General features: G+C 45.6%; 1 protein-coding gene across 3 annotated transcripts in view; it reads left to right on the top strand.

Moving 5' to 3' along the window:
* The window catches only part of mRNA-cap (RNA guanylyltransferase and 5'-phosphatase mRNA capping enzyme), a 113,724-nt gene that overhangs the window by 48,045 nt on the left and 48,862 nt on the right, over nt 1–16,817 (top strand). For all 3 annotated transcript variants that reach the window (XM_075886758.1, XM_037422017.2, XM_075886759.1), the window contains exons 12-14: nt 3,040–3,175; nt 4,559–4,630; nt 5,015–5,179. In XM_075886758.1, the coding sequence (XP_075742873.1) occupies nt 3,040–3,175; nt 4,559–4,630; nt 5,015–5,179 (373 nt within the window). The remainder of the gene's footprint in view (nt 1–3,039; nt 3,176–4,558; nt 4,631–5,014; nt 5,180–16,817) is intronic.

The raw sequence follows: 16,817 nt of genomic DNA, 5'->3' as shown, positions 1-16,817 counted from the left end.
TGGTATTCTTTGTCTTCCTTGCGATCTGCGCACGACGCATCTCTGGTTCAGTTTTTCTGTGTAGTGAGAGGTCTGTACTACGGACGCTTCTGAATATCAACCAAGATGCCCGGCCCAAAGAAAAGCAAATCTCCGTTGCTGAGAGAAAAGTCGCATTAATCAAGGAAGTCGAAAAAGCAGGTCAAAGCAAGTCGTGCATTGCCAAAAAATTCGACATCTTGTTGTCAACCTTCTCGACAGTGCTGAAGAACAAAGAAAAGGTTTTGGAAGGCTTTAAGCAAAATTTTTAAGCAAGCAGAAGCGCATTCGAGCTTCCACATTCCCAGACGTCGAAGCAGCACTTCTGTTGTAGCTCCAAAACTTTTGAGTAGCTAATCTTCCCGTTACAACCCAAATGATGATCGAAAAAGCAGACATTTGGCACCGCAGATGGGTAACCGTACAGCTACAGCAATGGTTGGTTCGAGTGGTTTAAGGAGTGAAATAACATGTCGTCGAAGCCTATCCATGGTGAAAGTGGCATTGTTTACGAACAGGCTGCTAGCGCATGGCGCAGCATACGCCTCGCTAAGCTGCAAAAGGAGTACGTAGAGAAGGACTTTTTTAACCTCGATGAAGCCACTCTCTTTTACAAGATGCTGCCAAACCGCACATACACACCAGAAGGTGAAGCGTGCTCAGGCGCCGAGCAATTCAAAGACAGAATATCCATTATTTTTTTTACAACGCTACCGGCAATGAAAAGCTGCCCCTCCGGATTATCGGCAAGTCACTGAATCCCAAGTGTTTTGGAGGTGGCGACCAGGCATGGCCTGACAGCCCTCGCCACTTAGGAAATTGTCAGCTGCCTTAATAAAGTTGTTTACTACTACTATCACCAAGTGTTTTCGAAATGCATGGCTACTGAGGGATGTGACCTACCGCGCAAACAAGACGGCCTGGACGACAGCGAAGCTTTTTGAAGAGAACGTTCTTGCGCTCGACCAGCAAAAGGCAAAGGACGGTCGAAAAGTGTTGTTTGTTGTGGATAAATGGAACAATTGACAACTTGGTGGCTTTTATGCTGGAGTTCCTGCCCGTGAACACGACATCCATTCTCCAGCCAATGAATCAGAGAGTCATTGAGATGGCCCGGTTAAATAAGAAAAAAGTCTATAGACTTCAGGCGTGGCAGCATCGCACGAGTCTTGTGAAGTAGTTCGGCGGTGCCATTTTCGTTCCACTCGCAGTCAAGATTTCGAGTTATCCACAATCTGATCCAAAATTACTTCAAGATAAAGAGTAAAATATACATGGGATGTAGAGGAAAATGTTCGTTGCCGCAGAAACTTTCAACGTAGCCTTTGTCGAGATATGTGAGTTTGAGCTAATGAGGTATTACTGCAGCTCTCTCGTGCAGGGGAGCTTTTCCTGCCAGCACTGGCTTTTCTTTTACCTGGGCAAACATTTTTGGCGTTTTGCTTAACTCGAAATAGTGCTCATCTAGTTATTTTCTCCATATTTTATGGCTTCAAGTTAATGAGGGAGAACTTTACTTTAAAGGGGCCCCGCAACCTTTTTCTGAGTAGCGATCAAGTGGATTCACTAAAGGAGCCTATTGCATCACGAATGTACCGCCGTTTTTAGAGTTCGTCCAGTACAAGCCCAGTTAGAAAAGATTTGTCACGCGCTTCAATTGCATTCTCTTCTCTCGTCTTGACGAAAGCGCTGGAAGCGAAACAGGTAGGGTTGGAACAGGGAAAGAAAATGCATCATGTGGCCTGATGGCCTTGAGCACTACTATCTCTTTGTCTTTTTTTTTTTATTGCACAGTTCTTTAGTTTGATCACGCACGCATAAGTGGACAAGTCGTTGCCTCCTGTGGCAGCCCTAGTAACGACCGAGTGCGCCATGCTCAAATCAGCCAATGACTGATACTTGGCCTGGAACGTAGTGATTTTCAGCTTCTAGCGTCATTTGTCGAGAGAAGAGAAAGCGATTTTTAGCCGACTTTTAGCCGAAAATTTACTGTAAATTCTAGGTCATGTGCTGCACAATAATATTCCGCACATGTGTTCTCAGTAGCTTTTACTACCAATCGGCAGCGTTCTCTGACCATGCTAGAAAAGTGTTGCAGGACTTTTTTAATACCGGTGTCGCACAGGCGTTTGGAAGGCCTTACAGCCAATAGTCTACTACTCAGTGGTCAAGTGCTAGTTGATACACGGGCAGTTCTGGAAGCCGTCAAGTCGATAAGCTATTTAATCATCACAGTATCCTGCTACTCTATCAAAACTTAGATGGTTGTCAAGCATCTTGCAACTGTATCAAAACTTAGATGGCCGTCAAGCAACAAAATCGAAAGCTGGTAGTGCAAATTTGTGGTTTCATTCACAGTGTGCTAATGCTCACAATTAGATGGAAGGAACCTAACCATTATCCCTGTAAGTTTAAAGCAGTATATTTCAGCATTATAAACGATTTAGTGACATGCTCTTGCTTTTGAAATGTGTGAAGTGCACATACTATTGGCAATAGCAACGTGCTCGTCCTTATTGCACTGTCTTGTCATGTCTTGCTTGCTACAGTTTCACTGCTCAACAATGTAAAACTTAATATGTATTTATAACTACGAGTAAACAATTTATTGAAGTTTTTCTGCAAAGAAAGCAGACATGTTTGTGCTTTCAAATCAATTTATATTATTTAGCTTGCAGCGGAAAAAAAAGGCAAAAATGAAGATCTGCTGCACCACATTTTTTGAAAGAAACGCTTGAATCTCTCAATGGCAGTACAGGCCTGCCATGTAACAGCTTATAACTCAGTTGAGTTGATAGTGTTGGGGTGTATTGATGGCCAATGACTCAATGGCCTATGACTGCCTGTGTGACACAGGTTCTTCCATATTTTTGCCATGGCATGCTGAGGATCCCATTGAAAAAAAAAAAAGGCTGCTAGAAAAGGTCTAGAAAAGAAAAAGAGAAAAGTGTCTTTCACAGTGGTTAACAGAGCACCATTCTTCATCATTTTTTTTTTAAATTCGTTTGTGCATGGCTGCAGGTACATGATGCTCATAGACGGAGAAAACGAAGTCTACTTCATTGACCGGGACAACTGTGTTTTTCAAGTATCAGGCCTGTGCTTCCCCAAGCGCAAGGACCGCTCCCAACACATCCAGGAGACGCTAGTGGATGGGGTGAGTGGGCTCGAGTAGTGCCTTCAATTTAACTGAAAGAATTGCAGTCGGTGGTTTGCCCCTTTTTGACTGTAGGTAGCTCTAAAACCATCATGGATGTGTCTTGAGCACGGAGCAAGGATGCCTGTTGAGCAGGTACAACTCCTGTCAAAACGGGCATGTGCTGAGGACCAGATAATGTTCCAAAGGTAGTATGCGCCAATGCACATGCAGCGTCGGCAAGTTTTGGCAGCCTCAGCCAATAACAAAAAGGATGCGGATGGCTAGTTTCAGCCGTGGCACGTGGCCCACGCAGCAACAACACTCACTACTGATTTCCTTGACAATCAAAACAGCACCATTTTTTTTGTCAGCCACCAGATATTGCTACCATGAAAGTGCGACGTTATCTGGTTGTCACAAATAGCCGAGTTTCAGCTCCTAAACATTTCTTTCTCTGTGACTTTGAAATATCGAGAGGGGTAGTCTGGGTATGAAGTTGCTATTTTCAATGCAACCATTACACATGCCATGTGCTCATCGCAGCAGCTTGGCAGGGGAGTGTAGCCCTGCTTAGTTTCAGAATGCGGGATCACCTATGTGTGTTGTCGCAAGGTCCTGCGTGGGGTGGTTGAAAGTTCAACCACCGACCAAAAGGCTAGAAAACAGCCATGTATCAAGTGCACAAGTAAAGCTGCCAGACGAAAGCAAGTACCAGGTAATGATGATGGTGATAGGGCTGTCGCACATTTGCATAGGGCGTGCAGATAAACATGTGTGGGCATTCTGATCACGATGTTAGTGGCAGGTAAGGAGCTGGACATTATTCTCAGAACCGTGAGTGACCTTTCAATATCGCTATTCGTTACTTTAAAGATCTGTGTAGATATAAGGGGCATAAAATTCAATACGTTATTCTGAAGCATTCGGTATAGTGAAATTTTTAGTAGTGAAAAAATATTTTTTTACATTCAACCAATAGACATTTGGAGGTTTTTGAAAAGTCGTTAATCTGGGGTTTGCTATAACGAGATTTGACTGTAGTGCATAGCTCTGCTACATACTCTAATGAGGTTTTACTGTACAAGTACCGCAATGTCTGATCACTTTACTGACAGGCATTAAGAGCTATTTGGGATGTGGTTGCGTTAGTGTGGCCACTTTGGGGAAAGGACAGTGCATGCATTCTCTGTTTTAGGACTACTGGGAGTTTCGGTCGCCGATGTAGTCCACAAAGGAGTTCTAAAAATGATGCCGACAGTGCTTATTATAGGTTACGGTTCCTGTCAAGATTGTATGAAGATTTCGCATTACAAGCAGGCTATGGCTGTGTGTGAAAATATAGAAGGCTGCTGTTAGGGCTGTGGTGTAGTGTTGATCGTCTTGCTTCTGCTGCTGCTGCAGGAGATGATTATTGACAAGGACAATGGAAGGGATGTGCCTCGCTACCTGATCTACGACATCATCCGTTTCCAGGTGTGTGCATCGAATGTGCCAGCGGTGTCCTTGGTCTTCTTAAATTTCCCGAAGGCTAAGAGAACACAGTGCAGTGCTGTTTTTGTTCCTTCTCAGCGAAATTATAAATTTCGAAAAATGTTTGCAGAGAACTCGGGGTTTAGTTGGAGCTGTGAAAATAGCAAAATTTTTATTGTGAAGACAATTCGAATATTGAAGTGTGGGTGTGAATCGAGTACCTTTAGAAAATTTCTCGAATATTTTTCGAATTCTTTGAAGCGAAATTGAAGTAAAAAGAAGTTAGAAAGAATTCCTAAGGACATTCTTATGACATTCTTAGGCACAGTTTGTAGTTTTAGTTTGCTGTTTTCTACACCAACCTTTACATTATTTTTGCCTGTTCAGGGTGAGGAAGTTATGGGGGTGGATTTCTGTCGGCGGTTAACATGCATCTCCCACGAGCTGTACGAGCCACGCAAGGCAGCCATGCAAGAAGGCCGCATCAAGAGGGAAAGCGAGCCCTTTGGTGTGCGACAGAAGCAGTTTTGGGATGCCTCCTTAACGTACAAGGTGAGTATGTCGTGAGACAATGTTTTGGACTTGCAGTGTGACCAGAGCAGCAGCATAGACCACTTATAAACTAAGTTGCCAGAGTCTCACATATCTACTCTATCAGCAGCACCGCGCTATAACTAAAAGAACATTTTTGAAGAGCTGCACGTGTGCAAAACAGGACCAAGAGACAGCCACGTGATTCTCATTATCGGGGCATGTGACTGAAGTGCAAGTTTGAATCCGCTTAAATAATGTTGAATGGTTAGCATCTCTGGACTGGCTGTGTTGTTGTAACAAATGATTTAAAAAAATGCATCGAAACGGAAGGTTGCTAACTAACTTTATTAGGACTTCCCAGGGATACCACACTGCGCAGAAACTATATATCAAATGGCATTTTAAATTTCTGCATGCTTTCGATATTCCGGGCGTCTGCACAGTGTTGGAAACAGTGGCAAACACAAACAGCTACATGAGTGTTGCGCTGTCATTTTCGTCGCCCCTTCTACATGCAACAAATGTGAAATAATTTGTTGACTCGGCGCCAAACTGCAACTTTCATAGTCCGCAGCCACTACCAACGATCCAGCTAGCATTTGTTAGGCCGAGACACTTGCCCCAAAAAACACTGATCGAGCGTAGAAAAAATAGCACTCAGGAGTTAAATCGATGGCAGCACTTGTGAGACAAAGTTTTGGTTCATGGTCTGGAGAATAGCTACCATAACTATTCTGCAAAAATCTTGCATGCATGCAAGACCGCCTGTTGCTAGTCAAAAGGCAAAAATCTCGATCCGGTCTCGAAGCATCGTCACAGGCCAGGAATCAAATTTTCACATGGGAGGTGTGCGCAATACAACGAAGCAAGTAATTTCCGGATAGAAGACCGAAGAGACAAATAGCGGTGGACGCAGGCGCCCATTCGTGGCAGGGCGTGCATGATAGGGGGCGTAAGCAAAGGTAGAAAAGGGGACAAGAGCTCACCTGCACTTTGTGAAACGGTTCATGGAAATGCTACACTTTATTATTCGTTTCATGAGCTCATCATGGCGGTAGTGGCACCACAATGTACATTTCAAAAAATTGCAGCCGTCCTGCAAGACTAGTTTACGAATTCTCTGCACCTACTTGTGAGGTAGTACAGAGTCGGCGCAGCACAAATTAGCTGGAGCCGCAGTAGATGACACACAATTTTTTTCTTCATTTATTTAATACCCACAGCACCCATGCAGGCATTACAGCAAAGAGGGAGGGAGAAGTGCAGGAAAAAAAAAGTGAAAATTGTAGGTTCACCCTATTGCATTCATGTCTATTTTAGCGGCGACAGTGAACGTTTTCTGGTAGTTGCACAAGTCAAGCAACGTAAGCGGTGCTATCTTTTACCAGTCAAGGCCTCCACAATCTGGGATATTGCCGACCCTATGATAGAGCGTGCACGATATCTGCACTCTCGTATATGTTCAGCGTCTGATTGCTGCTGCTGCTCTTGAAAGAACCCCTGCGCGAGGATGGCACCACAATGTTCAGGAAGTGCAGGGTCAATCGAATGAACCTGCCCTATCTCCATCTTCCGGCTGCGAACGCGAACTTCGTATCACGCACACTGTTCTTGGTTCAGTGCTTGAGTGCGATGTATTTGATGCCGGATCTCCACTTCTTGCACAAACTTTCCACGACAATATACCGCACGGCAGGCAAGGCCTAATTGGCATTGGAGGCATGTCAGTAGCATGCTATTTATAAGTTGGGCATTCACAGCGTTGCTCTCTTTCAATGGATTAAACACGAAGCGCAACGCTGCGAGTTTATCAGGTGCACATTTTGGGCCATAATGAGGCTGCGAGTGGGAAATAGGCACTCTACAAGCGAGTATCGTAGCACATTTGCTCTTAATCAGCACCAAAGTTTCGCTTTTTAGCTCATTTTTCTTATCGCAGCGGCACTGCCATCCGGCGCATTCGACATTGGCACACGCGGCTCGCCTCTCTCTCGGCGCCGTCATTTGCGCACGCGCAAGCTGCCGAAGTTTTCTAAAATTAACTAGTGGGGACACAGGCGTTGCGATCATTCAGCGACCATAGGAATTACGGGTATGGCATGGATTTGCCTAGTCTTCGTGGTTGCGGGCTGCGAACGCATTTGTGGCTTCGTTTATTGCTGTGTTTTGGTTTTGTTTCAATAACAAGAACAAATAGTTTGTTACTTCGTCAAACCATTTGAAGGGGTAAGCCTAAAATATTAAAGTGGTGAAGCGTAACTGCTGAACATTTGCCGATTGTTGTTTCGTGGCAAAGCAGCTTCAAGCCACGCGAAGCGAGAAGGAACGTAAAGTACGAAGACTAGGCAAATCTATGTGATACCCATAATTTCCACGCTCGCTGAAGCGCCATGCATTGTAGCTTTCATAGACACTAGCGCCAGAGTTCCACCAAGAGGAGTCTTCTGCTCTTCGCAGTTTCCGGCTTCACGAACTATGACGTAATGGCCTCTCCTCGCAATGTGTGTTCTCTGGCAATGCTCCTCAGTAGTATATTCGTAATTTTCTCCATGCCTCGATCTGTGGGGGCGTGTTTGCTGACGGGCTGGTGGGCCTAAATGGAGATTTTACTGCTGGTTCGAACGCTGCAGCACAGGTTCTTGAGCAAAGGTACGCGCCGATATAATGTTGAAACACCGTGTAAAAAAGTTACCATATTTACTCGCGTAACGAACGCACTAACATGGTAAACGCATCCTTGGATGTTTTATTTCTCCCGCATAATAAACGTATCCCCTCTCCTGCGTAATAAATGTACCCCCTACACTCATCCGCTGTAGTCCTGCAAACCGACACCAGGTGCCTGCTTTCCTGCTGGATCTTTTTCGTTTTTTATTATGCCGATTCTCCCTAGGCTCTCCCCTTACCCCTTGCACTCGTTGCCGTGCGCCATTTTGTTTTTCTTTTCATCTGTGCGCAGCACGTCTCCTGTCTTTTTTAATTATCCGTTTGCCACAGCGGGATTCACGAATAGTGCGAGTATAGAAACGTTGCAGCTGACAAGCACACAGTGAGCGAAGGTCATGCAACTGCTCGCGCCAAACAACGGTAGCTTCCTGCAAATACGAAACTATGAGACCCAAACACATGCACGCTATTTTTGAGCGATGACGACAGAATTTGCTGTCGCCATGGCTGTCACGAAGGGCCATACTTCGTCATTGCATCGCAGGCATGTCGCAGGCCCCTGAAAAAAAAAAAAAAAGACAAAAAAGTCGCTTGTCGCCGAGAAAAGAGCATGACGATTTTCGCAGCATGTAGCACCCCCGATTTTCGCTTCGACTGCAATTTGCTTTTCATGCTTGTTATTCATGCATTCTTCAAGGAATGCTAAATGCAGTATACATTTTCTACAGTCATTCTCATGTGGACAGCAAGACGGCGGCCATATTTTGGCATTAATCTTGTCATCAATGGTTTGTCTTGGATGCTTCGGTGGTGGCTTGCAGCAATGTCAACGTTGTCGTTGCGGTGGTCGTGCGAGATGGGCCTCGCAGCTGGGTGCCCTTCGAGATCACAGCAGATACCACTGTTGCCGCAAGATACTTTTATGGGGTGCGCAGGAGGCGTGGGGACAGCTTACAAACGATAGTGCCGTAAACCACCGAATATGTGAAGCGCAACAAAGAAGCTGTTTCCTAACAGATTACGCGCACGTCAATTGCGAAAGGTTAAGCTACCTAACTTTTTTTTTCTGACAACCGCATTTTTTGCTCATCCCGAAAAAAGTTTTTATAAAATTCGCCTCACATAATAAACACACTGCAAACTTTGCTTCAATTTTCAGGGAAAAGAAAGTGCGGTCATTATGCGAGTATATACGGAAACTGCATAATGGGGAGAGGGATCAACTACGAAGATTGTTGCATTTATTTGCTGCTGTGTATGTCTTGGCCATTGCATGGCGTGCACACCGCATTCGGACTTTTGTTTTGAACTACATATACATATCGTGGTCTCTTTAAAATGGGCTTTTTCCTCATAGATCTTTTTCTTGGCAGGACGGAATACAAAATTCAGCGCATCGGTTCTGAATGAAGCGGATTGCAACAATGAACTGGTCAGCTGGTGGTGTAGGCCAGATGTAAAGGACACAGATGGTTTTTGCATAATTTGCAGTGGGACTTTCTCCTGTGTTCAGCAGTGAAGTGCTGCTGTTAAACTCCATGCAGATATGCAGAAGCATCTGGAGGCAGCGGCAAATCGGGGAGACTCAAGTGGTGCGCTACTAGTGCCCAAGGCTGTGCAAGCCACAATTGATTTGTCTCAAGGGATGCCTCATGACACATTGCAAGATCAAGTGTGTGAGGCTGAGGCCATATTTGCAATGTCTATTGTTTCAAAGGGCATTGCCTATACCTGGGGTGACACTGCTACAGACATGTATGAAAAGATGCTTCCAGATAGTAATGTAGCCAAAATATCCCACTGCGGAAGGGCCAAGCACTCTTACGTCATATCCGATGGCTTCAGGTCGAAATGACGATTGTTATAGCGTAAGAACGTAAGGATGACAAAAGGACAAGAAGAAAAAGACCGTTTGTCGTCATTCTGTTCTCGCACTATAACAATCGTCATGTCATACCCACTAGCCCAAACTGCCACGCTTCTATATGCATGTCGAAGCTTCTTGACGACTTGTGTCGACCAAATGTTTTCTTCCCTCTTAAGTTCTACGAAACACCAAAACCCGAGCAGAGTGTCCAGCAGTTGGACTTGGTGTTAAGATGTTTCTCTGTGAGCCGCCAGCAGCTAGTCGTTGAGCACCTCAATTCTTTCAAAACCTTGGCCACGGGAGATATAATTGTGGAGTGCATAGAGGATGCCCTAGTTGAGCTACCAAGACAAGGCTTACTTCGCTTCTTCAGCGATGGCCATAATCTTATGACAAGTCTTGAAGCAAAGTTAAAGCAAAAGATCAACCCAAACCTGCTCGATGTTGGGGAGTGCACACTGCACAAAGTGCATAATGCTCTCTGGATGCATTTCGAAATGATGTTGAGCAGGTTGTCAGAGATGTTTGCTATTATTTTAAACATTCTTCTGTGCGTGCCGAGAGTCTGAGAGAGCAGCAAGAGCTATTGCGAATGGAGCTGCTTGTTTTTATCCGACATGTCTCGAACCGCTGGCTGACACTGCAGGAGCCAGTAGCTCGCGTTCAGGAATAGTTGACTGCCTTGCAGTCTTCATTTATAGAGAGGAGCAGTGTTGAGCGACAACCGCGGCAGACTTGCTGCCGCTTTTCAGAGCAAGACCCTTTATGCAATAGTGTTGTTTATAAGAAATGCTGCTGAACTTTTTACTGGATTTAAGCACTTATTTCAAAGACGGGAGTCGCTTGTGCACATCCTTCATTCTGGAATGCTAGCACTGGCGCAACGAGTCTTGAATCGTGTCTTATGAAATGAAGCGTTTTGTGGCAAGAGGGCAGAAGACTTGACAAAACTCAGTTTGAATGACGCAGCCCTCTGGAAGGCACAGTCAGAAATCAATTTGGACACTGAGAAAGCAATGGAAAGTTTGGACCCTGCGGAGAAAAGGATCTTACACTTAGGAGCTCGTACATTATATTTCACCTGTTGAAAGGCACTGCTGTGGAAGCTTCCTATCACAAATAAACTGATAATTCACGCTAGCTTTCTGGCTCTAAAATGTGAGAATGGTGAGCAGGAGGTGCGATCTTTGCAGTATATTGCAGGGCTGCTACAGCCTCAGGTAATAGGGGTTGACCTGGTGTCCTCGTTATTTACGAATGGCACATGCTTAAGTGTGATGACGACAGAGGTGCTTTGCACATAGAAGGAAGGGTCGATGACTACTGGGCAAAAATCTTCAGCCTAAAGGCAACAACAGGGGCACCGAAATACTCGTTGCTTTCCAAGTTTATCAAAGCGCTTCTTTTTCTGCCCCACGGCAACGCTGACCTACAACAAGGTTTCAGTGAAAATAAGCACCTTCTGGATGGCCTAAGCTCGCTTGCGTTGCCAGCATTAATGGAATGTTTCATGTTAGAAGCCTTCTTCAGCAGTATGATGGTGACGCCACCCGAGTGCCTCCTAACGCAGACCTTCTGAGATGTGTAAGACAATCTCACGCCACATATACACAAAAAGTTAGTTCTGAAGAAAACACATCCAAGTGAAAGGCAACAGAAGAGCCTGTCTCTGAGCAGCCTTCTCAAGAAGCTGAAAAGAAAGCATTGCATGACCAAGTGGCAGCCAGCAAGGCATTGCTCACTAGTGCAAAGAAAATAATCAGCTTAGGCATAAAGCAAAAAGACATCTAACAAAGTTGCAAGGAGCCATGTGCTTCTAACAAAAGGGAACAAAAGCTTTGAACAGGCACTCAAGAAGCTCGATGAACACACAAAAAGGATGGGGAAAGAGGCCAAGCGCTGATATTACGTTGCTCATGACTGCCTTACTAACGTTTTGTGAGATTCTAGTCAACTTCTAGTCATTAGAACAATTGTCTTATTTGTGATCAGTATAGTTATACTTCCCAGGTGGAAGTATTGGTGAGTAATAAGGTTAGTGCTAGTCTTCTCATAAGCCAGCCAGAGGCTATATCTATACAAGAGCAATTTGTAGCACAAATAAAAATATTATTTGGAGCTTTTGATACATCTTTCCTTTTGCCTTTGTTTGCTTAGACCCTGTGGAGAAAAGGACGAGCTGCCGTCCCCATTCTTAGCAGACCTAATAATATTAAGCATTTATATAAACCTTCACTGTAGCTTGAATAGCGCGAGTACTTGATGGGACACAAGAGGTATAAATGCACAACAGTGTAGTCCACTTTCAACAATTTTATTTCCTTTTTCCCCTTAGCAGGTTTCATGTAAACCTTGCTGCGAGTTCACCACGCACTAGGCCTCGCTTGTTTCACCATAATCAATTGGTCTTATTCTGCTTATGCACTGATTGTAATGGCATAAAAAGGCTTTCATATTTTTTGTTAGTGTTCGAGAAACAAGCTTTGTTATTTTTTTGAAGCTGCTCCAAATTCGCAATTTAGTGCTCCAAAACAGAGTTACTTTTTTTTCATAATGTGCTCCGAATTCGGGTTTCCTGCATCAAAAGTATGATTTTTCTGCTCCAAAAATTGCTCCAAATTCAATTTCAGCTGTTGCACCCCTAGTTATGATTTGGTACGGAATCGACGAAACTCTTTGTAGTGGCTGCACTTGATGGGAGGGACACATATTGTTGATTAAAAAGTGGTTGACACAAGTAGTGCACCAATGGTAATGTTTTGCGATTCCATTGCGATGTCTTGAAATCGGGTGCACACCCATGAAATCGAATGATTGGTGTCTTTCAGCGTGGGAAATTTTGGATGTGGTTCGACATTCTGTGTAATGCGCCTAATCGAGGCTGTCTGAGAAGCAGTCGGCGCATTTTTGCGATGTTGCTTTTTTTTGTTAGACCCCCCCCCCCACTCTTTCGTGTTCATTTCGTTGGTAACGTGTGTCTTTGGATGTTAACTTTTCTTAACATTTGAAAATGTATATTCTTGTAAGCACCACGCATCGCATGCTTCAATACTTTGAGACGCGAGGCAGCAGGCTAAACACGTTTTGCGCAAGTGTGGCCCTTGAAAAAGGTTGCTTTAGTTATAGTGCAGTACCATTTCTACAGTCTATCCCACATATATCAAACTCGGATGTATCGAATCAGTGGCTACATCGAACAGTTGAGAAATCTCCTTGAATTTCACACGCAAAAGTATGGGACCGGTGCACCCATATATTGAAGTCCTGCACAGCAAGAACTACGCTATATAGATTGCTGCGTTGCCTTGAAGACCAGAAAGTGCATCTTTCTCAGCAAATACTGATCAATTTTCGGCCGCGTTGTAACAAGTTCTGTTCGCTTTTTGCGTGCAGATGACGAAAAGGCGGTGTTATTCCATCGCGCTGATCAGGTTCGTTGCGTGGCACTTGCGAGTGCACCGGTATGTTATATGCGCGATCTGTGGTGCAATTTTATACACATTCCGAATCCGTACAGAGGCGTTCCGTTCCATCGAGCCGCTCATGATTGGCCTGTTTGAGCCGTGGGAAATGCCGTGACGTTCAATGTCACGTGAGCAGAATTTGGACGGAAGCATTCCGTTGCATCGAGTCGCACGTGATTGGCCCAGTTGAGCCGTGGGGAGTGCCATGACGTTCTATGTCACAAGAGCCGGATTCAGACGGAAGTGTTCGGCTCCATCGAGTGGCACGCGATTAGCCCATTTGAGCCGAGGCGTTCTATGTCACGTGAGCCGAGGTGTCACGTGTCTGTTTTCGTTCGTTTTTTGGATGAAGGCGAGGGAACAATAGAAGAGACCATCCGAAACGAAACAGATCGATGGCTGTGAGGCGGTATGAATTGAATTAAAATGTGAGCGATTCGCGCATTTTGGGTATGCGGGTACTTTGAGAACATGGCGTCGCAGCGGGCCTCATGCACTTACGCTGTGGCTCAAACCCCACTCCATTGTCCTAGCCACCCCATCTGTCTGTCCGCATATGTTGTCGCAGACAGACAGACAGACAGACAAGGAGACATACAGACAGGCAGGCAAACAGACAGACGTTCTGTCAGACAGACTGACAGACAAACGGACAGGCGGTCCGACAGACAGACAGCCAGACAGACGGACGGACAAAGGATTTACGGTTTACCGATGAAACACTTTCAAGCTTTGCCCCACTCATCATTCACTCCATGGTAACTCTCTGTTACATTTTCTGGGATAAAATGTTTTCTACCACCACCATCACAGGCATGTTATGAATGTGTTGGCATCCCTTGCAGAGACACTGAGTGCGTCCTTCGGAGACACTGGGCGCGTCCCACAGATACGCTGGATGCGTCTCAACGGCGGTAGTGCACCCTCCTCCTCGAGTGCCTCGGCACCTTGCCACTGTCTGGATGCTCCCTGCCCGGCGTTGGCCCTCACGACATGTTACTTAATAGACCATTGGGGCCTCTCTCGTAATAGTGAATACGCTGTGATTTTTATTTGTTTTTTTGTGGGCAGGCATTTAGGCATTTCATGCTTATCGCCTTTATTTCCCATAGTGGCAGTCCGCTTCCCCTCATCCTCGCGACCGATGCGCACCGCCCTCTTTTTGATGTAACGAACAGAATGCCTTCGTCCGAATTTGGAACACGTTTTAAATTGCACCACTGCAGATCTTAATGTGCAAGCATAATGCGTTTCAAGAAGACCGATTACCGAGGACACATGAATGAGAATGCGAAGTGGCTGGGCAATCTAGTTGCAATGTTTGCATTTCCTTCTTTGTTAGCGCACAGTGGCATGCAAGCCTGAGAAGCATGGCCTTCGAGATGTGCAATCTTGTGACGTTTTTCGTGTTTTCGGTCTCTCAACGCATGTCTCAGAGGCTACGGTTTTTCTAGCTTTTCGCGTCAAAGCCGCTGAAAGTGGCGGCTGCCATCTACAAAGCCACAATTGACATCAATATCACCAGCATGTCGACTGACGTCGACAATGGGAACTCGGTGATGTTTCTCGCGCCTTGTGTACTTGTTTACTTTTCGCTTCGTTACTGATAAATTCTCGTTCGGGAGTTGAACTGAATATTCACCCGCACATAGCGATAAAAATTGTGACTGGTGCTCGGAGTGGCGTCAAGTAAAGCACCGTCGTTAACTTACCTTGCGGGCCAGATGATGATTTCAGGTGCATCATGACCACTGACAATGGGGTACGATGCCTCGGCGAATTCTGTGACGCAGCGTTTCTGGGCCGTGCTACAAAGCTTGCATCGTCGTTTTGTGTCAATCAACGCTGTAAAAGCTTCAATGATATTAAAGACGACTGGCACTTTTCCGACTGGCATTTCTTCCAAAACTTATCCTAACATACTTAAGACTGGCAAGGTAATTTCAATTTACAAATCCTGTGATCGTAATCTTCCGGACAGCTACAAACCAATATCTGTTCTGAGTAGCATTAAAGGGGCCCTGAAACACTTTTTGAGCATGGTCAGAAAACGCTGCTGGTCGGTAGTACAGGCTCTTAACAAAACGCGAGCCGATATCACAGCACGCAGCCTGAAATCCACAATAACTTATCAAAATCAGCTAAATATTGTTTTCTCTTCTCTCGACCAATCACATTATACGCCCCAAAATCACAGGTCAACGACCCAGCTATCAACCATTGGCTTATTTGAACATGGCACGCTCGTTCGTTACAGAGAACGCCGCAGGAGGCCGCTACTTGTCCACGCGTGCGCGCGCGATCACTCTGAAAAATCTGTGCATTCGATGAAAAAAAAAAAAGTGCTGAAGGTTGCAAAGCGCGCGTGACGTTTTTCTTTGGCCCTGCCATCCCTCCCTGCTTAGCTTCTAGCGCTTTCGTTGAGACAAAAGAAGAGAGAATGTAATTGCAGCATGCGACAAACCTTTGCAACTCCACTCGCACTGGACGGATTCTTAAAATTTTCGCGGCGTTGAATTCAAGAGGCAACAAGCTCTTTCAGTGAATTCATTCCATGGTTACTTGAAAAAGTGTTTCAGGGCCCCTTTAACACTACGCTTGGAAAACTAATTTCGTCGTCGGAAGGTACTTTGTCCCCAGCAACATGGTTTTGTTGCTAACAGGTCCACTTCAACTGCTGTATCAATGCTTATGCAATACATTAATTTCCCCGCAGGGGCGCCTGCACAAGTAGGCGTTTGGTGTGTAGCGACACCACGGACCCGAGCTAACGGGGGAGTTTCGGCTCCCTCCCACGCCTAGCCGTGCGTGGCTTTGCCGTGTCCGGGGAAAAGGGGATCCTGGGGGTTGAGCTGACGCTGGGTGATTGGATCTTTAAGGCCCCCCGGCAGAGGCAACACACCCCTTTGGCCCCGGCTTCACGTAGACGGCACCCCCGGATTGACCCGCCCGGGGGGAATCGGCAGTCGCCTTTTCCTGTCTCGCCTTCACATCTTCGTCTTTTCTCTTACTTTAAATCTGTCCTGTCCTCTACTCTCTTCCGTTGACTTCCGTGTTTCCTGGCGGCAAGGGTTAACCCTGTGTGGCTATCCTACCTTAGATACACCATATTCGGTTATAGTGGTGGTGTACAGCTGGCGTCTGCAGGTCCTGTGCTTACAGACCCTGAAGCGTCCCCTTGTAGGACTCCATGGTGGGTGGCTGGCGCGGCTGCCGAAAATAAACCTTTTCCTATGGCTTGTTCCTTCCCCCCACTCCCTGATCGCCCTCAGAAAAGAGGGTGCACCGATGAAGTTTTCCAGTTTTTTGGTCACCAGAGAGTATCCTTTCCCCGATTCCACGTTATCCGCGCTGACACACCCGGCAAACCAGTGAGAACTATTTCACCTTTTCTTGTTTCGAAGTCTTTGACAGAAATCTTTGGCCCAGGATATAAAGCATCGAGAATGGCAAGTGGTGACCTCCTGTTGGAGCTCCGCGACCAGAAACAGTATGAAAAATTGTCTAATCTAGTGAAATTTGGAGATACCAAATTAATAGTAATCCCACACCGAACCATGAACACCACCCGTGGCGTTGTTTCAGATGACGACCTGTTAGGGCTGACGGAGGCTGAACTCTTGGAGGGTTTTAGCGAACAGAATGTCATCAATGTGAA

Source organism: Rhipicephalus microplus, chromosome 2 (assembly GCF_043290135.1).
Source record: "Rhipicephalus microplus isolate Deutch F79 chromosome 2, USDA_Rmic, whole genome shotgun sequence".
Taxonomy (NCBI): Eukaryota; Metazoa; Arthropoda; class Arachnida; order Ixodida; family Ixodidae; genus Rhipicephalus; species Rhipicephalus microplus.
The sequence above is the reverse complement of the archived record's forward strand: the minus strand, read 5'-3'. Positions and strand labels throughout refer to the sequence as shown.